General features: G+C 38.0%; 1 protein-coding gene across 2 annotated transcripts; it reads left to right on the top strand.

Moving 5' to 3' along the window:
• Positions 1 to 94: 94 nt before the first annotated feature.
• Positions 95 to 22521, top strand: APOO (apolipoprotein O). Of its 2 annotated transcripts, none has more exons than XM_081327769.1 (9): positions 95 to 149; positions 8039 to 8149; positions 8379 to 8498; positions 8803 to 8857; positions 11375 to 11470; positions 12995 to 13086; positions 16602 to 16709; positions 18500 to 18583; positions 21329 to 22521. In XM_081327769.1, exons 1-8 carry the CDS (start codon positions 141 to 143, stop codon positions 18554 to 18556), a joined length of 648 nt encoding a protein of 215 aa, XP_081183895.1. In that variant the 5' UTR covers positions 95 to 140; the 3' UTR covers positions 18557 to 18583; positions 21329 to 22521. The 2 variants fall into 2 exon arrangements, with proteins under 2 accessions (XP_081183895.1, XP_081183894.1); XM_081327768.1 differs by lacking the exon at positions 95 to 149 and adding an exon at positions 6044 to 6279.
• Positions 22522 to 23243: the final 722 nt, after the last annotated feature.

A 23243-nucleotide genomic window follows, 5' to 3' on the forward strand; every position in this document is an offset into this window, starting at 1 on the left:
TGGTTTGTTGTTGTTTTTTTTTAAAGTGGCACGTAACGTCCGCCGGCTTTTACCATTACAGTACAGTACCCGTATATCAAGCGCATATTTTTTACGTCATCAGCCCTGGCTACACTTCAGGGGGACACATTTTCACCGCTATGTTCAAGGTGAGAAAGTTTCCTTAGTACTTTTAGGAACAAAATTGGGGACATAGCTTTCTCCATCTTTGGTGCTGCCCTCGCAACGTGCGTGTTTTGAGCTGAGATCATCTGTAGAGAAGTACTTGCTCCTTGGGCTTTTGCTTGTTAGTTGGAGATAGGCTAGGGCAGGGGTAGGCAACCTCGGCTCTTTTAGGACTCATGGACTTCAACTCCCAGAATTCCTGAGTCAGCTATGCTGACTCAGGAATTCTGGGAGTTGAAGTCCATGAGTCCTAAAAGAGCCGAGGTTGCCTACCCCTGGGCTAGGGCTAGGCGAAGGGGTGGCGGTATTGCACTGATGCCAGTTTATCCAGCCTCAACCACCAACATTTGTTACCGAGTAAATAAATAAGGAACGGCACGAAAGGAGAAAGAAGACGAGCGTATGATGAGATATGAACAGCTCAATGACTAATAAAGCGCTGATTAAAATTGAAGTAACACTTCCGAATGTATAGTTGAGTGTATAGTTGTATGGTTGAATGTATAGTTATCTTCATTAGAATTGGGAAAAAGTCACAAAACATTAACTCTTTCTCATGTTAAATGATGCAAAAATGAAATGTGAAAAAAGACTAAAACAGTCACGTTTTTTAAAAAAAAGTTAGTTCAGCTGCCGTGTTCATTTTAAAGTTGATTGCAAGATTGAGATACACGATTGATTGATTGATTGATTGATTGATTGATTGAATGCATACTTTTGTCAACCTGAATGCCTGCAGAAGTCCTGAATCACAACTTCTGTGGTTCCTAGTCAGTATGTAGTTGCATATCTAAACTAGAGGAAATAGATTTGGAGAAAGATGTTGTAAAAGGAATGGTGAACTTCCTAGTTTGAAAACATGTTTGTCTTGTAGAGCAGATATAAAAAATAATTAAAATACAGCACTTAACAGAACTAAACATTAACCTGATATGGAGGAATTACACCAACAGATAATTGTCTAGAAATAACATCCAGTTCATAATCCATATGAACATTCAAATTCATATTGTCAACTAACCTGTAAAAGAGAATTCATGTCCTCTTCACTATTGAATGGGAAACCTGTTTTCAGGCTGACTGTTCATTTATAATACAATTTGGATATATTGGTTTATTCCTTAGTTATATTAACTATTTGTGCTGTCAGTTTACAGCTTTTTTATCCCTATTAAAATAGAATAATAAAATAAGACATTGAGTTCAGCTCCACTACTCAATGTAGTTAAGTATATCCAACAGATGGCAGTCTGTTTGCACATATTCTGGAGACTTCACTTCTCCAGGAAATTGATTTTACTGTTAAATTGTTAGATTGAATTTATGTATTATTTATTTATTTATTAGATGGGTATGTATCCTGCCTTTATTACTTTGTAAGTAACTCAAGGCAGTGAATGTTCCCTTCTATTTTCCCCACAACAATTCTGTAAGGTAGGTTGGTACTGGAAATGTGTAGCATTTTGAAAATTAGGATGTATATTAATTATTATTTATTAAATTTATATGCTGCCCAACTCCTAGAGACTTTGGAAAGTTTACAAATGATAAAAAACATGAAAACATGACAATGAATATAACAAAAAACCAAAAAAGGTAGATATTGCATTATAACCAACCAAGTTTAAACAAAAGAACAGTACCTAAATTAAAATGAGGCTTCAGTCGTCACTATCAAAGGCCTGGACAAAGAACCAAATTTATAAACAGGCCCTACGTAGGGCTAAACTGGCAATAGTGCAGCATGCAAATCAGAGGAGTTACATGGACATAATAAGGCACACACTGCATACCACACCAGTTGAAGCCTCTGGATACTCTTCAAGGTCACTCCCATGTAGACCACATTGCAGTAATCAAGCCATCTTGCTTATATACTGTATATTTATATTAGAATATAAGTTCTAAATATATATTTAAAACAATCTTTTATCCTCTTTTCTCTGAATCCATTTTTAATGTAATTGATACTCATGGTGACTAAATTAAAGTGTGCATGCTGGGCAGTGTGAGAAAAACCATGATTGCATGTTTGCAATTGTGGCGAATATCTGTAGCTTGGGTGTAGGATGAGGGTGAAGGTTCGTTCTCTGAGCTTGCGGGTTGTTTTCTAAACATTTCCTTACCTGTGCCTATACTACATGGCTTTTTCTAATGGCTGTGCATGTGGTAACTCAGGACCCTTCATTGATAGCCACTGCTTGTCCTTTGCTGCCTGTATTGGTTCCCTGTCATAGGGTGTTGCTGCTCCACACTGCCTGTTCAGCCTAAATTAATATAACTTTCTCCAGTATCTTCTCCGACTCCTGAAGCCTCTTTGTCTTCCTTTCTCCATCTTCACAGCACATCATAATCCAAATCAACATATCCATCTTCTGTTACCTTCTAACTGCCTTTCCTTCCTCAGTGTTCACTATGACACATACATTCTCCCCACATACTAATTACTAATGATGAATGCTGTTATAACTTTTAAAAAATATTGAATCATTCTACAAATCTGGCAGTATACATTTTCTCTTAGCATAGTGTTTTCTAAACCAGGGCTTTTCAACCATGGTATGCATACCACCGGTGGTACTTTAGCACCTGACAGGTGGTACGCGACCCATAGCAAGTGTAGTGGGGGAGGGAACCAGTTAAAACAGCACCACGCAGGCCTGGAGATCAGCTGAAGCTGCAGGGCTTGGCAGAAGCCCCAGGATCTGCATGCATGGCTGCATGCTGATTGGAGAAAAGGAGGAAGAGGAGGCGGAGAGAGGAAAAGCTATAAAAGGAGCAGGTTTTGGCGGGAGAGAAAAAAACACACAAAGCGAGAGAAGAGGAGAATAGGCCAGTGGTGGCGAACCTATGGCACACGTGCCAGAGGTGGCACTCAGAGCCCTCTTTGTGGGCATGCATGCCATGTCCCGGAGATGGCAACCGTCCTTCTTCAACCAGCCACCTGAGGTCCCAAGTGGCCGGAAGCATCCCGGCACGGCTGGTTTCCCTCCCCGCCGTCCCATCCCTCCTGGCCTTGCATGCTCTCCTTTTCCTGGGCACGACCCATTGCATCACCTCCTCAGCTCTCGTCCAGCTGTCCAGCTCAGAGGCAGCTTCTCTGAACTGCTGGTGGCGGACTGCGGAGCCCCAGAGTGCGCTGATCGAGGAGCTGGCAGGCTGTGGTTGCTGACAGACACCGTCAGCCCCCATGTGCTCGCTGGCCTCTGTGTGTGGGGGCCGATGGTGTCAGGCAGCAGCTGCCCCGGCCCCTACCTTACCTTGCCCCATGGCAATGGCACCCTTGCCCTGCCTCGCCTCGCTTCACCCCGCAGGATGAGCTTTCTGCCCACTGCCCCACCTGCCAGAGACCCCCTGGATCTCCCCCAACCCTGCCCGGCCCCCACAGGCATCCCTCCCCATGAGCAACATTGAGGTGACCACACCCACTTTGGCCACACCCACCCAGTCTGCCATGACCACCACAGCCATGCCCACCGAGTGGGCCACATCCCACCTGGCACCCGGCAATAAATAAGTGGGTTTTGGGTTGCAGTTTGGGCACTAGGTCTCTAAAAGGTTTGCCATCACTGGAATAGGCTTTTGTTAGTGAAGCCATGAGGAGAGAGCAAGCAAGCGGCTTTTGCGAGTGAAGGGTCAGTGAAAGAGCGTGGGGCTTTTGTGAGCAGCATGTGAGTGAATGAGAGCAAGAGAAAGCTTGTGCGAGCAACATGTGAGTGGAGCAAGAGAAGCTTGTACAAGCAATGTGTGAGTGAATGGAGCAAGAGGCTTTTGTGAGCAACATATATGAATGAGAAAGAGAAGCTTTTGTGAGCAATGTGTGAGTGAATGGAGCAAGAGAAGCTTGTGTGAGCAACCTGAGTGAATGGTGCAAGAGAAGCTTGTGCGAGCAATGTGTGAATGAGAGCAAGAGAGAAACTTGTGTGAGCAACGTGTGTGTGAAAGAGCAAGAGAAGCTTTTGCGAGCAACCTGTGTGAATAAGCAAGAGAGAAGCCTTTGCGAGCAACGTGTCAGTGAATGGAACAAGAGAAGCCTTTGCGAGCAACGTGTGAGTGAATGGAACAAGAGAGAAGCCTTTGCGAGCAACGTGTGTGTGAATGAGAGCAAGAGAAGCTTGTAGGAGCAATGTGTGAGTGAGAGCATGCTAGAGGGTTTTGCTAGCAAAGGGTGAGGGGTTGCAAGCGAAGGGTGAGAGAAAAAGGGAAAAGTGAGGGGGAGAAGGGAAAAAGAAAAGAAAAGGTATTGACTTCTGAGTTCCACTGTTGCAGTAGGAAGGAAGCATTAACATTGAACCTCAGCTTTTTACTTTTTCATAATATTATAAACTAGCCATTTCTATAACAACAAATGAATCTAACCAGTAAATGCCAAAACTCCTGCCCTTTTTTTTTAGTCAAGTTTTTGACACCTTGCTAAGCGCTGGTGGTTCTTGAATATTATCATGTCCTAAAAGTGGTACAATCTGTGAAAAGGTTGAAAAGCCCTGTTCTAGACTATGAAAAGCCCTGTTCTAGACTATGTAGTCACATGTATTCCCAGAATTGTTTTTACTGATACTTTTTTCCTAACTCCAATTTAAATAACTAGAGTTCTAATTAAATAGTGCCCAACCCTTCTATTTGAAAACAAAAAGTCTCTTTAATTTTGCTGTTTATCAGTAGTACACATTCTATCTACTTAGCCCAAGAGACAGAGAATAGTAATTAAAATAATAATAATAATTGAAGTGCCTCAGCAGATGGCATTGTCTGATTTTCTTTGGCCACAGGAGCTAAATAAGAGCATTCTTCATTAAAAAATGGTTGGGAGATGACCAGGAAATTCCATAACTCTAGGTTAGATTATGTAGTCACAAACTATTCTGCACAAGTAAGATATTAGCAAATCATTTTAATGTTGTTGACAAGTGAACTACAGGAATTTGTCTCTAGCAATTGAAAGAGCTTTTACTTTAAGTGAAGACTAATCTCTGAATGTGTCTGTTGTGCTATTCGGTATACTTGGAGTGGGGGGGGACTGCAGTTGTGTTTTTTTACCTTTACTGTTTAATGTGATATTGGCCAACTCTAATGAAAAGTACGTATTAGCATTACAAAATTTAAGGCAGAGAATCAGTTGTATAACAAAATCCAGTCTAAGAAAATATAGCCATAAGGTCATATTGTTTTGTTCTTGCTTCTGCATGGATTGAATTTTGAGCAATTTGAGCTGTTCAAATTACAAAATGGAAATAGCCTGTATTGTGACTCTATGTCCTAGAAAACCTGATTGAGCTACTCAATGAGTAAAAACTTAAGTTCTCAGTTTATGCCTGGGTTTTCCATAATTCATAATGTTTGTATGATTAATTACTATGAGCCATTGACAACTCACATTATTAATATAGAGTATAGTGGCAAACAGATCTATATTTTAGCAATTTTATTTTTTAAAGTAGGTTTACCTTCTTTTATTCTGGAAGAGCAGATACCGTTCCTTCCAAATTGTATGGTTTGTAGCTATGGCAGATCACTGCTGCTTTAGCTGAGTCCTTAACACCCAAATAATGACCTTGCAGAGTAACTGCATTCCCTTGAAAGCTCAGAGTGGCTGCTTTGAAACCATCCTGTGTTTTCTCTGCAAGGATCTGCATAGATCTATTTGTGATGTGATTGTTTTAGAACATGGCTTTTCAACCGGTGGTACGCATACCACCTGTGGTACTTTGCCACATGGCAGGTGGTACGCGACTGCTAGCCAAGTGTAGCGGGGGAGGGGAATGAGCTGAAGCAACCCAAGCCTGAGGAAGAGGCAGTTGCAGCTGCAGGACTGTCTGGGCTCTGCAGAAGCCCCAGGAGCCAGCAGGGCTCCAGCTGATTGGCGCTAGCGCGGAGCTGGAGGTGCACTGAAGAAAAAGGGGGGGAGGGAGAAAGGAGAGGCTATAAAAGGAGGTGGTTTGGGCGGGAAAGGAAAAAAAGAGACAACAGGGAAAGAGAAGGATTATGCAGCAGGCAGGGAGGAAGCAGGGACAGGGAAGAAGCAGCAGCTGTTGCTGGAAGAAAAGGTCCCGTGGTTCATTTTCTCCAACTAGGAGAATGCAATCAGCGCCGGCAGATAAGCATGTTGGAAAGGAGGTGGGTTTATTTAGTTCTGGATCAGCTGGCAGCTTGATTGGGTTACCATAAGGATTTTTGTACAGTTTTTACAGCATTTTGTAATTCAGAGGCTCATTTGTGTGCTTTGGTTATTGGAATATTTTAGTCTGTATTTTAGGCTAGCAATGAGTCCAAAGTGTTGACTTTTGTAGGTTTAATCCCTTTAAACAAATGTAATTAGTTTTACCCCCTTATCTTGAGTCTGTCTATGGCTTTTAGAAAGTTTTCTTTGAAGGTAAACAGGCTTAATTAAAGGCCAAAGCTTTTTGCAATTGCTGGAGCCTTTCAGTCTCGGATTGCAACATTGTGACACGCCTGAGGCAGCTTAAAGAAAAAAAAATCCAGAGTTAATGTGTTTCTTTATTTTGTGAGCCTTTCTTGCTTTGCACTTGATTTCTCTGTCTTTAAGGGTACAGGGAAGAGATTGGGGGTGTTTGCATTCTTTACTACACTGTGGTAAGAGGAAGAAAGACTGACCAGCTAGCTTAGGGGTCTACAAACTTAGCAACTTTAAGACCTGTGAACTTCAACTCCCAGAATTCCTCATCCAGCCATGATGGCTGAGGAATTCTGGGAGTTGAAGTCCACAAGTCTTAAAAGTGTCAAGTTTGAAGACCCCTGAGCTAGCTGGTAGTGGTGCATATTAATAAACATGGATAAATTCATCATACATTTGTCAGTGCAAAGGGAAAGTGATTCAGCAAAGGAACAGACACCAAAGAAATTAAAACTGGTACTTTTTTACTTTTTTCTACAGTTTGTAATATTTTATTAGATTATAGAATAAAATGCAAACATACAGAAGGAAATAGTAGGACACAGTGGGGAGGAAAAAGGGGGGAAAAGTGAGGGGGAGAAGGGAAAAAGAACAGACTTCCTCTGTTGCAGTAGAAGGAAGCATGAACATTGACCTCAACTTTTTACTTTTCCATAATATAAATTAGCCATTTCTATAACAAGAAATGAATCTAATCAGTAAAACCCCAAATCCCCCCCTTTTTAATCAAGTTTTGACACCTTGCTAAGCACTGGTGGTACTCAAATATTGTCGTGTCCTAAAAGTGGTACAATCTGTGAAAAGGTTGAAAAGCCCTGTTTTAGAATTTTGAACTCTACATGTTAATGACAAGAAGTATTAGGATTTAACTGCATGCATTCAAGATTTGACTTTGTTTTAAACTTCTGCTATTTTTGAGGGAATTGTAGAAGTGTTGAACTTCCAAAAGGAGAGCTATTCCTGATGAACCAATGAATAAAAGTGAATTCTTGCTGCACAAGAAACATCTGCCGCTCCCTTGTTCCTAGGATTAGGTCGCGGTGTCCAGAGCAAATACTAATTGATCGTAAAAACCTGACCTTGTAATTTGATCAAGAGGATGAATGCTTTTCAAAAACATGTTTACATCTCTTCTTGAAAATGTCATTGGCTTTTTCCCCATGATCAGCCCAGTGCTTTGTTTTAAGTTCCTGGTTCCTGTAGATTTGTTCCTTCCAATAATACAGGTTTAGAAGCTTACGTATTTGACATAATACACACCAAGTACAGGAGATACAAGGAACAGCCTTATTGAGGCTCAAAAATGTGCTTTTATGGATTTATATGCATCTTTCAGTTTCTACTTTACTAAAACTGTGCACAGTCACGACAAAAACTTTGCTTAATTCATGTTTGAAATGCAATTATGTATCTTCAATTCCATTTGTACATATGAAATATTCCCATTTTTATTATATTTAGATAAGGCAGTTGATTGCTGCACCTGGTACCTTAAGCTTGCTTGCTGTACAGGTTTATGCTGATTCTGCTGAGAATAAATCTTCCAAAAAGAACCTACTAAAGGTTGATGAGGTATGAGTCTATCTTTTCTCTAAATGATTTCCTTATTTAACCATTCTCTAATTTCAGTATGTAGATTCATAATTTAGATTTCTTCTTTCCTAATGAAGTTATTCTTTTTTATGAAGGTGTGTTGCAATGCTGCCTCATTCTGGTTTATGTAGAATTTCTCATGTGGAGAACCCCTCCAATATACACTTTTTGGAACATAAATAGTAACTGTATTTACTGCTATTTACAGCTTTCACTCTATACCAGTCCATCACCAAAATCAAAGTATGTGGAAGATCCAGAGTCACAACTGGAAGAAACTATTTCTCATCTGCGGCATTCTTTGGAGCCATACGCAGCTTGGGTTCAGGTATAATTTGTATAAGCATGTTGTACAAGCAATTTATTGCAGAAATTATATGAGGAGAACCTATTTCTCTTTCATTCTAAACTGTAAACACAATAATTTCAGTGTTATTACTTTGTCAACTCAGTTATTTTGGTGGTAGCCAATCTTACCTGATCTCACAAAATTAACCAGGATTGGATTAAAAATGCCAGGGCCTGTGGTTTACACTGGGAAGTCCAAGAAATATCCCATACTTAAATTGCTTTGGAAGAAATGCCACAATCTTTTAATATACTAATAGTTGATTCAATTTTGCCCTTTTTAGGACTGTACTGGTAAAGCTATGCCTAAGGTAGAAAAGGCCTGTGCATATGTTAAAGGTGAGAGCATGTTTCCAGAAATTAAACTCTACACATTTTGAAAATATTACAGTATAATACATTGTTACTATATTGAGCTTGTGTCACTGTATATATTTTTAAAGTACTGTAATTTCATTATAAAGTCTGCTTGCACTCCCACTACCTATGACTGTTTTATGAATAAGGTCATACACCACCCTTCTGATAACAGTAGAAGGATACTTAAAAGGATTATTTGGAAGATATTCCAATATCTAGATTCTGTTTAGATATAAGCATTCATAGTGAAAGTAAGTAAATGTTTGTATACTTGAAAATACCATTTGGGATCCAGAGTGCAAACCTCGTGCTGTGTGTAGAAATCCAAACTAAAGCATCTTTTTTTTTTTTTTTTATTGAAAAGTTTTAAAAATACAGTTTTCCTTTAAAAAACCCCCTTCCCCCTCCCTACCTCCCCTCCCTACCTCCCCCCTTCCCCCCCCTCCCCCCCTCCCTCCTCCCCCCCCACCTCCCCCTAACCCCCCTCCCCCCCCCGGACTTCCCAGAGCTAAATACAAGGTATATATATATAAAAAGGCAATCATAAACAACCATATACTAACAACTATAAATTCTAAAATCCATCACTCTCTAACTTATATAGGATCAAACAAAACTTAGCATTATTAAATATATATAGAAGACAAAATAAAAAAAGAAAAAAGAAAACGAAAGAAGACTTATTCAAATGCTAGATAAAACTTCTTGACCCTATACTTATTCTGGATAAACTCAATCCATTTTCTCCATTCCATAATATAATGTTCTTGCGAGTAATCTTTCAAATAGGCCGAAATCTTCGCCATCTCTGCCAAGTCGGAAACCTTTAAAATCCACTCTTGTATAGTCGGCAGTTCCTCTTTCTTCCAATATTGACCTATCAAAAGTCTTGCTGCCGTAACTAAATTCAGCATCAACTTAGAGTCCACAACTGTAGCGTCAACAATTATTCCCAACAAAAAAAATTGCGGACAAAACTTTATCCTCCGTTTAAAAATCTTCTGCATATTCCACCAGACTTTTATCCAAAAAGCCTTGACCTTTTTACATGTCCACCATATGTGAAAATATGTTGCCTCTTCATCACCACACCTCCAACATTTAGGCTGATAATTCGGATACATACTTGCAAGCTTTTTAGGATCTAGATGCCATCTATAACAAACTAAAGCATCTTGAATAAATGCTATTTAATGTCTACTTGTACAATTACAGAACCCAATATCTCTCTTTCTCTCTCTCTTTTTTTTAACATTCTCCTGGCATATATTTTCCTGTATCTTAATTATAACAGGCCATAACATCCTTTCAGATAATTTCATTAAGTTACTTTTTGAGCAAAAATATGTTTAACCACTTTAATAACATGAGGATTGGAGGTGAGCAATAAGGAACAATTCTACAGGTAGTCCTTGGTGAACATCAGTTTCTTCAGTTACCATTTCCAACTCTTTTAATAGAGAAATTAATTATCTAAAAGCTTTTTATACCTTTCAGCGAGTGTAAATAGTCCTTGCTTATCAATTACTTATTCAATAATTTTACAGCCAATTTAAGACAATTTATGATCTTTACAGTGTCCCTCAGTCAATTATTGTCCTGTGCCTGATCTGTGTTATTTTCCCCTTCAAGCGTGGGGAGATTGAAGAGGAAAGGATTACAAGAGAGTAAGCTATTTGCTCTCCCACACATCAAAAGCAATGAATTGCATTGACAGCCTAAAATGGCCACACGATGCAAATACCTTACTCTCTTTCAATCCTTTCCTTTCCAATCTCGTCACTCTGAGAGGGTGCAGTAAAAAAAAGCACACAATTTCTTTAAGCAATGTCATATTCCTTATCCTTCCTCCTCTCACAAATTGAAGAGAAAGGGATTTCAAGAGAGTAATGTATAATATACTGTGTTTACTTATATGAGAAGGTATGTCAGTGTAGTAAAGAGTGTAAAACTTGATGAAAATTTTAAATGTCTTAATCTGAATGCAATTTAAATTATTTTTTTAAAATTTCCAGTCTAGACAGCAGGAAATTCCAAGAGAACAAACATCTTTTTAAATAATATGAAAAATATACCATATGGTTACATTTCAAATGTAATACTGACCTGGAAAATGGATCTTGATATGCTAATTACCAATGAACAGTGGCAACAGGAAAGAACAGGAAAAACAAAAGAACCAATTGTTAATATTTGACTATGGCAGGTGTACCTGATTCAAGTCCCAATTAAACATAAAAATTGATTGATACTTCTTAGTTAATCATTGTTTCTTAGTATGACCTACCAACAAGATTGTCACAAGGACACAGTGCAAATATCTTTCTAACTAATATATCTATTATATTAGATAATAATATACCAAATATATTTCTAATTTTGTAACTAGCTATTTATAATGGAAACTTGCAAATAATAATAAATACTCTGGAATAATATTTAAATACTCTAGAAAATAGGTGTAAACAGGTAATGTTCTACTGTTTTTTTTTAAAGAGAGTTATGAAATCATCAAAGCTCCACCTCCAGGATTTTATCCAAGGCTTGGTGTTATAGGTTTTGCTGGTATTGTTGGATTGTTCTTGGCAAGAGGTATGTTTGTTTTCAATGTTTGTTCAAATTTTGGTGTCCATTTACTCTTTCAGAAAGGCAGAACTTGAACTGCAATGTACAATTAATTGATACTATGATGCTCAACCAGAGTTTTACCATCATTACACTACAAATAAAAATTTCAATAGCTCAGTATTAGAATTTATTTGGAATAACCTGAACATGTTTCAGACAAGAGGACTGTGCATAATACAGGTGTAAAAATACTTACTATAAACCAACAATTGTATCAACTAATTCAAAAGTAAATTCCGTTAAGGAACAGAAACATGATGATTATGGATTTAATGACTCCTTTTTATACAGTGAGAATGTACATATTCTTGTACAGAATGACATTATATAAATCATGATCCTTTTTTAAAGCCATCAGTTACTGTATGTTTAATAGACGTACATTGCGAGTAAACACTATTTTCATATTGTTGCTGAATTCATATGTTAAAAACCATAGCTTAGCTATAAGGTACATGTCTCTAGTAGATGAAGTAGAGGTAGAAAAGAATCCTGGCTAAACCTTGTCTCTGCTATTAATCAGAGATGCTTCTGGGCTCAATTGATAAATGAATAATCTGACAGTAAAAGCACTGGTTATTCTTAAATAGCTTTTATGAATAGAGCAAGTGTTTATCACTTGTTGAATCTATCTATGTGGCTAGGCAGTATGTTCTTTCCCAGATATTTTGGAACGTGGAGACTGAATTATAAATTAAGAATATGTGGGTAGGGTCTTTCAAAGACCAAAGCCAGGCTTGCATCATTTTGCTTCAGTGTTTGATAGTCCTTTGTTCTTCACTATCCTGTTTTCGTATATCTTTATACCTAATTGTCATCAGTTAACATATTTTCCACAGTCTACTTATTGCCAAAGTAATTCCTATAATAGTAATAGAAAGAATAGGTAATTTAGTGTGGCTAAGAATCTGCCCTTTTTTGGGGACGCGGTGGTGCAGTGGCTTAATGATGCTGGAACCGCTGACCAGAATGGTCTGCACTACGGCAGTTCGATACCAGCTCTGTGAGACAGAGTGAGCTCCTGCCACTTGCTCCCCAGCTCCTGCCCACCCAGCAGTTTGAAAGCATGCAATATTGGAAGCAGATAAATAGATATCACTTTGATAGGAAAAAGTGAGCTATGTTTTGTGTGCGTGGGAAGGGAAGCCAGCTCTGGACCTAGCTGGATGTGAGACAGTGCAACATGAGATAAGGCGAGGCAAGACCAGCAGAGTTGCCTAGAAGAGCCAGCACCCTGAACACCACTAATCAGCTAGTGTAAGCTAGTTTGTCCCCTGTGGTGCACCAAGGATAGACAGGCAAGCGCCAAACAGAATGAACTAGCAATTGAGGCTATCAGGACTGCATTATGTGTAGCATTTGTAGATATCCCTGACATTGTATGCCATACTCTAAATAAGTAAGTATGTATGTAAGTAAGCAAGCCCTTTTAATTTCATCTTACTCAGTATATCACCTACCAGAAGTAACATTTCTTCTGTGGAATAGGTTCCAAAATTAAAAGACTGGTGTATCCGATAAGCTTCATGGGGATTGGTACTGCTCTCTACTATCCACAGCAAACAGTTGCTGTTGCCAAGGTAATTATTGAAAATCATCCTTCTTATTCACGTACCTTTATATTTTTTGTAATCTTTAGCTTTACTTAAGTAATAATAATAATAATAATAATAATAATAATAATATAAAGTTGGAAGGGACCTTGGAGGTCATCTAGTCCAACCCCCTGCTCAGGCAGGAAACCCTATACCATTTCAGGCAAATGGCTGTCCAGTCTCTTCTTAAAAACCTCCAGTGTTGGAGCATTCACCACCTCTGGAGGCAGGTTGTTCCACTGGTTAATTGTTCTAACTGTCAGGAAGTTTATATTCAGTCCAAAGTGTTGGATTAATATACTGTAGTGTAGGATTCCATAAGTGACTATGACTTTGTGCACACACACATACAAACATAGTTGAGTCTGTTGGTTTGATCTCCGAGCTTGGCAATTTGGCTGCAAACGTTTCGTCTCCATTTGGGGGGGGAGGGGGAGGCATCTTCAGTCTGCTTTGAATTGTGCTCGTCTGTCAGAGCGCCGGCCTTTAAATTGCAGCCAAATCGCCAAGCTTGGAGATCAACTACCAACCTGAGCTACTAATATTCAAACACATCTCATAGTTGAGTCTACTTAGTCCCTGTCCATTATTATTTGTCATTTATCCCAGTATATCAGTTGGGGAGATTTTAGTGATTTGCAACTCTAATTCTGTTGCCTTAATAAATAATCAGGAGACCAAATGTTCTTATACTTTTATAGCTATTTTTTCTGCAGAGCCTCTCATGAAAAAACTTTGTAGGTTCCTGTAGTTTCTTTTTTCATCAGTTATGTTTTCCTCTTCTTAGTAATGTTGAAGACACAGATTTTTTTTATATAACTGAATAGAAATTTTTTCCTTTATTTTGTAAATGCTAAAATTAAGTGCACAAATAACTTAATAGTGTTGCTCATGAAACAATACAAATAGTGGAATATCAAGTTGCAGCAATTTTATGTATTAATTATATGGGGTGCCTGTAAAATGTGTCTACTTAACCAATTAAACCCTAGTAAGACCACACCTGGAATACTGCAGCCAATTTTGGTCACATATCACAAAAAAGATGTTGAGAGTTTGGAAAAATACTCAGAGAAGAACAACTAAGATGATAAAAGGTCTGGAGACTAAAACAAACAAAGAACGGCTGCAGGACTTGGGTTTGTCTAGTCCCGTGGTGGCGAACCTATGGCACGGGTGCCACAGGTGGCACGCAGAGCCCTCTCTGTGGGCACACACGCCGTCGGCCCAGTCCTAGGCCTTCAGCTGGGTTTTATAAAACCTTTTTGCTTTAGGCCTCCACCGCTGTGTGGAAAAAAAGAGGTTCAATCAATCAAACAATCAATTTCAAGTTCTCGCAGAAAAAAAGATCTCGCAAAGTTGGAATTGATTGATTGAACTTTTTAGCCCCACCCAGTATGCCTGTTACCACTGCAGCCACGCCCACCCAATGGGCCATGCCCACCTAGCACCTGACGATACATAAGTGGGTTTTGGGTTGCAGTTTGGGCACTCGGTCTCTAAAAGGTTCGCCATCACTGGTCTAGTCCAGACATGTCAAACACAAGGCCCGGGGGCCGGATTCGGCCCGCAAAGTGGTTTCATGTGGCCCGCGAAGCCATCCTGGAAACAGTGAGGGAACAGCCCCCACTGCCTTGGCCCTGGCCCAGAGACCCTCCTTCTGCCAGAGACACTCAGATCTGTCCCATTCCTGCCCAGGCCCCCATAGGCACCCTTGATGCGAACGATGTAGAGCTGGCCACGCCCACCCAGTAGGCCATACGCACTATAGCCATGCCCACCCAGTAGGTCACGCCCACCCTGGCCATACCCACCAGGCCCCTTGAAGGCAACCGCAATGTTGATGCGGCCCTCAATGAAATTGAGTTTGACACCCCTGGTCTAGTCTAAAGAAAAGAAGAAATAGGGGTGACATGATAGCAGTATTCCAGTATCTGAGGGGCTGCCACAAAGCAGAGGGGGGTCACGTTATTCTCCAAAGCACCAAAGGGCAGGACAAGAAACAATGGTTGGAAATTGATCAAAGAGAGAAGCAACCTGGAATTAAGGAAAACTTCCTGACAGTGAGGACAATTAACCAGAAATTGTGGACAGTCCATCACTGGATATTTTTAAGAAGAGGCAAGACAGTCACTTGTCTGAGATAGTATAGGTTCTCCTGCTTGAGCAGGGGGCTGGACTAGAAGACCTCCAAGGTCCCTTCCAGATTCTATTCTATTCTATTCTATTCTATTCTATTCTATTCTATTCTATTCTATTCTATTCTATTCTATTCTATTCTATTCTATTCTATTCTATTAATTGCAGCTAAAAAAGTATATTAGCACTGTATAGCCATCTTTTCTTAAATATAATTTGAGACAATACAATATTTTCTAACATTAAATACTGAACCATAGAACAAAGCTATTATATGAGTCTTGAAAGTGTGCTCAGGACTGCCCCTGACCTGCGTTCATTCCGCCGGGACCTGAAGACTTGGCTCTTTGAGCTCTCTGGCCCAGGCTGAGAATTTTAACTGGGGTTCTATTTTCAGGGATAATTTAATCTTTTTAATAGTCTTTTAACTTTTGTATTTTGTATTGATGTGATTTTAAAATGCCCTGTAAACCGCCCTGAGTCCTTCGGGAAAGGGCGGTATATAAATCTAATAAAATAAATAAATAAATAACTAAAATAATAGAAATAATTACAGCTGAAGTTGTTTATAGGGTGGAAGCTTTCAGTTCTGTTAATGATTACACAGAGCTTATGCATCCTGCTTTTGCAGCTGAAATTCAGAACTTCAGTTTTTAAACTGTAAAAGTTCTCAGAGAAAACATGTTTCAGTTTGTTTCTGTCAAGTCTCACATTACTCTAAATCATAGTTTTAGCTACATCTGTTCACATTTTGTAACTCTATAATTTGTTTTCTACTGAATCATAGCATGGAAATTTAAGGGTGTTTACACAAGGAAAAAAAATTTCCTCTCCTCTATAGAGATTTGAGGCCCCTGAAAAGCTTTCTGGAAATACTGCTTGTCAATATGGGGTAAAGTGCAAGATGTTGCTATGTAAAATAGGCACAGGAATTTCTCTTTGTTTCTGTAAGCGTTAATTTAAAGCAAGACTTCTACTTACAGTTTATTTCAAAACTTGGTAAGAAAATCAGATGCTTTTTTTGTGCTGCCTTTTCCAAATAAACCTCAACTATTCTTATTTATTAATATTATAACAAAGTCATACTGGGCAATGCTTATGGCTGACCTATAAATTCATTTTATGGTGGCACTGAGAAATTGAAAATGTATAATGTGTATTGCAGTGTATGTATATGATCAAGGTATCTTAGTATAAGTTGAATAAAGTAGTTATTTCTTGTTTACTTTATAGCTTTTTCTCTCAATATCATGATTTGCTATACTACTTACCTAAACTTAGAAATGTACTATTTATTGAAATTGATCAAGCCAGAATATACCTCTTAAGGTAACTATCATCATATCACTGGTTTTTGAAAGGTAACTGGCCTCAGCCTATATGACTGGAGTCTACAAGCATATATAAGCCTTGAATCTCTTTGGAAAGATAGTTCAAAAAAGAAAAGGTCTGCAAAAGCAAGTAGCAAGGTATGGTATCTGAGATGTTTCTTGGCATTTTTTTATTTGGCATGTACTTTTTTTGTTTCTGCTGATTTGTCCTTATATTTTAGTTATAAAAGCTATGCAGGGATAAACACAAGCTATCACAAACTTCAGTAATAATTAGGAAAGGCCTGAAGACCTGGCTGCCATTTGATCTGGAGATCCATTAGGGCAGGGGTCCCCAACCCCCGGGTCTTGGCCCAAAACTGGTCTGCAGCCTGTTTGGAACTGGGCCACATGAGCTGCGAGCGAGCACAGGTGTGCACATAGCTCTACTTGTGTGAGTGGAGGGCACTCACATGCACACTTGCCTGTCACACAGAACCATCCCCTCTGCTCCGCCCCCCCCCCAGGCCGCCAAGTCGGAAAGGTTGGGGATTGCTACATCAGGGGAGTTAATCACTATAGGCTACCAAACTAATTAACTGACCCCACCTTCCCCGCTTTGCTATCTACTCCTCCTTTTCCCGTCTTTTTAAATTTCATATAATTGTACTTCCATTGTTTATTTTTATTTTTTTATTCCTTTGCTGTTATGTTTACATTTTTTATCATTTTTGTTCCATTTTATTGTAAGCTTCCCAGAGTAGCCCCACGGCGAGATGGGCAGCAAATCAGTCAAACAAACAAAATATATATTAGGGTAAAGATAAACTTCTAGATAACTTCAGTATAGTTTGGACTACACTGCCTATGCTGGATATACCTAATGGCAGTTGTATATTATAGCAACTATAGGAACATGAGCCTTATTCCCTCTGTCTTAGTTGATCATTACAATTTGAGGTAAATCTTAGATGAAATCATAAATCTTTAAATTTTTGTCTTACTAGTCTCTCTAAGCCATAAGGGGAGAAGATAAAGCTTATGGCTGCCAATGTATTAATAATCACCAGAGCAATGCCCCTATTCTCCTGAGATTAAAATTAAATAAATTAATGTGATCAATATATAATCTGAAAAGTTTGCTAGCTCCCGGTCAGATGTCCAGCTAGCAAATCCAAATAAGGAACTCCTGGGACATAGTTCTTCCCAAAAGTAACACTTTTATTGAATACACTACGTTGGAACAAAATAAGTAAAACCAGCTCTGAGTTTCTCACTCAAATGTCCACGTAATTAAACTTGAATCCCCCCCTTTGGCTGTCCCCTTCAGGCCATCGCAATGTCCAATCACACAATGCTCCTTTTGTTATGGGAACTGCCTGGACCATCCAAACATCTGTGTAGCATGGCCTTGAAGGGAAGAGCAGGGTCTCACAATTTGCAGACAGATTCTTGGCATTCCATTCCCACCCCATGCAATTCAACCCCCCCTCCCTATTGTCAAGTTGAGATCGGAGAAGAAACTAGGTGAAAAGCGAATCACTCTTGACACTCCCATTTCATTACTAAAATAGATATAGACATTTTCCTATTAATATGCAATACCATCTTGTTTTTACTCAGATATCTATTTCTCTCAAAAGATTTTTTTTGTCCATAGGTAGAGTTATATAATCAGAGGAGTCACTTTGTAATTCCCTCCAAAAATCCAAGCCCACATACTAGGCTTTTTTCTCAAATATTCCAAAATGCATGCTTAGGAGAAATAAAAATTAGGTGCCATTTTAACATGAACATATGCAATCTGAGGTGTTAAATATTTCTAAATATTTCAGGAGGTAATTTTGTAAGATTTTCTTTCTTGGTTATCTCCCAGTAATCTTTATTTCTAAATAACTTCAATCTGTACTTTCTAAATTTTTAATTTCCTTGTTTATTTGTTCATGAAGCCCGATGCAGAAAGTGAAAAAGAATTGAAAGTACAAGAAGAAAGAGCCGTAAAATAAAATACTCCATTACTACTTGTTGAACAGGTAAAAAAAAATCATGTACTGTTCTTAGGACAAAATTGTATTGTTAAAATTGTACTCTTTATAAGGAATATCAGCGACAGAGAATAAAGGTCCATCTAGTGCTACCATTCCACTCGTTAATTAGACATCATTAGAACAATTTGGAGCAGAATTCAGGAATATTTATTTTTATTCTAACAACTATTCAGAAACAGAATAAAAATAAATATTTCTGAATTCTGCTCCAAATTGTTCTAATAATATTCTAACAAATGGAATAGTTTAATGCACATGTCAAATTAAACTAATCCACTATATTAAGATGAGCAATTTTAATTGACCAGAAGCTGTCCACTTTGCATGCAGAAATTATATGCTGAATCATAATGCTATCTAGTTAAATTGTTTGAGGTGCTTTATAATATTAATACAGCAACAATGAAGACCTATGACAATTAGAATAAATGAAACTAGTCTAAATAGAATACATTTAAATATTAATGCTGAATTCTTCTTGCGCAATTCCTTATGCATTTGGGTCAGGTAGTTCGGTGACCTTTGATGGTGATCTGGCTTTTTGTATGTGGGGTTATTATTTAACCGAGGCGCCATGGGTTATATTGTTACAAAGATTTTAATCTTTGTATTTTGCCCAGAATAATTGCTGTAGAAGTGTGAGTCTATGAATCATTTAAGTAAATAAATAACTTTCCCCTTCCATTTTTTCACCAGAGCTGTTAGCAGTGTAAAATTTTCCATTTGATGGCCATTGTTTAACATGTTCCTAACAACTTATAAAATATGGTTTCAGTACTTGAGAATACGTTTTTCAGATTTGGCCATTATATTCACTTGATTAAATTTATATCCTATCTTTCTGTCAGGAGCTCAAGGTGGTGTCCCTATCACTTCCTCCTTCAATTTCTCCCCATTAAACTGCTGTGTGAGGTAGGTTGGAACGAGAGAAAGTGATGGGCCCAAGTCACCCAGTGAGCTTCCATGGCTGAGAGCAAACTTGAATCTGGCTCTCTGTAGTCAAATAGACATAGTTCTAAACCAGTATATCACAGTGCATTATAATTTACAGCATGGTATGCTACAATTCATGTAAAGTTGAAGCAAAAGTTTCTAAATCCTCCTTAACAACTTTGCTAGGAAGAAAGTGAAGAAATATGCAAACTCAAGGTGAGGTAAGAGTGGTTAGGCTTGTTTTCCTATTGCTGACACATAACACTTAATGCCTGTTGTTTGCCTTGTTTGTTCAATTGGGTTTTACAAAAAATGTGTGGTTTTTTAAAAAAAATATCAATAAAATTAGATTCCTTTTTATTTCTTCTTTTAACATGCTGAGAAAGCAAATATGCCAATGGGTTTACTTTAAAAAAACATTAACTGTTTTATTACTTTAAAAAACATTAACTGTTTTATTACTGAAGTTATCTCTTCTGGTAATTCCAAAGGTGTGATAATATGCACGTTTTTTTTTAAATTACGGTGTTAACTGTAACTCCGTAAAGGCTTAACTTTTAAAATAGGAATCAGGATATAAATTCTGCTAGGAGAAATCATGCTTTGGCTTCTCCAGCAAAAATACCTTTCAGACAGAAAGTAGAGAACTAGCTGATGCCAGTTGGAAAAGATACATTGAACTAGTTAGAGAAGAAGCTGAACCAACATATGTTTTCTATGTTCCCATGCACACAATTCATAATTCTTGTTATTGTACACAAACTAAAAACTTCTACTACCCATAGGGTAATGGAACATTTCCAGATTATTCCAAATACCAATATATGTTTCTTTAACATCAAATAGGGAATCTGGTTCTGCCCTTTGGAGCTGGTACACTCAGAAAGTCTCAAGGGTACTATCTCTAAAGGTCAAACCTTTGAGGCTAGCAGACAAATAACTGCTCCAGAGTCTAAATACAAGGCAAATCAGCAGCAAGAACATTAAAATATAAAACCGTTAATTTGATTCTCTACTTACTTAATTTAGGAAAACATTTTCATTTGTACAGTATTCCTTGTACATGATATGGCCATATTTCCCTACTTCATTTCTATTCTATGCATTCTGAATGCACAATCCACTCTGTCAACCCACTGACTTCATTTCTGCTTATAGAATTAGCCACTCTAGTTGGTCTGCTGACCTTATCCAGCCTTCCTTTTTTTAAGAAGCAGTGATGGGCTTTCTTTTTTCCATACTGAATCTGTACCTTTACTTCCCATGGGCCCAGATATATTCTGAGTAATTAAAATAGTAGAGGCCTACAGCAAGGGTAGGCAACCTTGGCTCTTTTATGACTCATGGACTTCAACTCCTAAATTCCTGAGTCAGCTATGCTGACTCAGGAATTCTGGGAGTTGAAGTCCATGAGTCATAAAAGAGCCAAGGTTGCCTATCCCTGGCCTAGAGGAACCAATGGAATACTCTCATCCTTCAATCAGTCTGAAACTATGGGGTTTGTTTTAATTAATTGGAAAGCGGTACAGAAAAGCAAAGCGATTTCTTCATACTGCATCTGAATAATTCTGTCACATTTTTCTATTATGTCAGAATTCACCTTTTGCCAATCTCACTTCTGTGAATGTATAAAGATGTAAAAGATTTGTTGCATTCCAGATGACTATAAGCCATATTTGAATATCCTACAACAGGGATGGGGAGGATGTACTTCAAGATAATCTAACATATCATTATTCTTTTGAATATAGATGGATAGATAACATATAGAAATCAACACTTTTTTAAAAATTACAGAATCCATGAAGATTGAACATGGTTTGCCACTGTCTTTGCTTTGGAAAGATTGACTTGAAAACTGACTGAATAAGAAGTACTATGGTGGTATTCTGCCAGCTTTGGACTTATGGTCAAAGTTCTGCATGTTTATCTTAGGGTCCTTCAAGACCTGAGTCTCTCTCTCTCTCTCTGAATTCCTGAGCAATACTTGCAAAGAAATACATTTAATTAAATGTAATGATATGTAATGCTATATACATGTTTAAGATTAGGCTGCAAATTAAATCTCAGAACTTCTTAGACCCTTGTTATTGTATAGGCTTAATTAAAATGAATATTGAAAAAAATGATCTCCTTGTTTTTCTTCTATTAATTACATTGTGCCAGCTTGCTAGCATTTGCATAGAAAGTTAAGGGAAAATGAACAATATTTTTGGTAAGTAACAAAGCTAACTTGTCAAAGGGGGTAGGGGTAAAAAAAATCAGAAATGCAATAGGTCTCTGAATTTTCCCTTTCCTTGCAAATTAAATTCTTTTGGATAACAGAAGTCAATGGGAAGTATATAATGGAGCATCTGTGAGCTTGCTTCTGTAGACTGATGGGAACAAAACTCCTTTAAGCATTTTTTCTTGCTTGAATGCACAGTTGAGTATGGATTAGAACGTTCAACTGGTGGGAACTAATTATAGCATAGCTAATGATTTATTCTTGGGCATCCATAAAGAAAAATTATGCAGTATAAAAATCCAAACATCCAACCCTAGATTGGAGATGACAGATAGAATTTAAATTGTTTACAGCTATTTACATGAAATGTCTCTGATGGGGGTGGGAAAGGTTAACACAATCCTAAAATACATTTTTAATTTCAGTGTCAAATATAAACATTTACAAATGAAATGAAAAAAGCAGACAAAATAAGCACTGAGAATTTACATATGTTAAGGATATTAAACACACTTTCCTTTAAACACTTTTAACACATTTCATTTTCAAAAACGTACAATATCTGACCATTATGTGAAATTTCTTTTAGAATTCATCAAGAGGTTATAAAGGAAATGAAGTCTTGTATGAATGTAATTCTGTATGAAAGTAGTTGGGGTAATCATTGCTACTTAATTTTCTTTGTGTCTTCATAATTTTCAGCATGTACGCATGTATACAGAGGGAACGATATAATAGATCTAATCTGTATGATGATTATAAAAGAGCCTTTTTAAAACGTGTTTTGTGTGATCATTTCTCCCCTACGTTATGGGGCACTGACTCCTGTTTTCATGTATGTTCTCACTGCCACCAATTTATTTCTTTGTTCCCTTTCTGATGCTTTGTTTTTCTAGTTTTATTTTAGAAATAACATGTTTTTTAAAGCATCTCCATAGGCCATATTTACCTATAGCAAATGTGTCTGAAACCTGGCACTTATTCAGATAAGAAAATGAGAGTATGATGTAGTAGCTAAGGTGCTGAACTAGAATTGGGGAGAAGTGGACATTCACTGGCTGGCTTTGGGCTTGCCATAAACCCTCAGCACAATCTACCTCATGGAGTTGTTACTGGGGAATGGGATGAAGGGGCTGGCCATATAAGCTGTCTGAAGGAAAGGCAATAAATGAAGTATACTGAGTAATAATAATGATATCCTGTTTCCAATAAAATATTCTTGAGAACTAAGTCAAGGATGAATCTAGTTCAGTATTCTATTGATCATCATGCTCATGATCATAATCCCAGATGATGAGGAAAGGAAGAAGATAATAGTTGATTTATCCCTCAAAGCCATAGAGATAATATAGTGCTTCCTTTCCCCCACCCCCACCCCTTTTAAGAATATATGTTTGGTTAAGATGACTACAATAGAAAAGAAAAGAGTACTTTATTTGGCCAAGTGTGATTAGACACACAAGGAATTTGTCTCTGTTGCAAAAG

This window comes from Vipera berus (genome assembly GCF_964194415.1).
Source record: "Vipera berus genome assembly, chromosome: 4".
In the NCBI taxonomy this organism is placed as follows: Eukaryota; Metazoa; Chordata; class Lepidosauria; order Squamata; family Viperidae; genus Vipera; species Vipera berus.

Coding starts and splice junctions, on each gene's coding strand:
- APOO (XM_081327768.1), top strand. CDS start 6,148: ATGCAGCAGGCAGGGAGGAAGCAGGGACAGGGAAGAAGCAGCAGCTGT. Junction 8,858..11,374: donor GGCCTGTGCATATGTTAAAG/GTGAGAGCATGT, acceptor TTTTTTTTAAAG/AGAGTTATGAAATCATCAAA. Junction 16,710..18,499: donor CTGCAAAAGCAAGTAGCAAG/GTATGGTATCTG, acceptor TTGTTCATGAAG/CCCGATGCAGAAAGTGAAAA.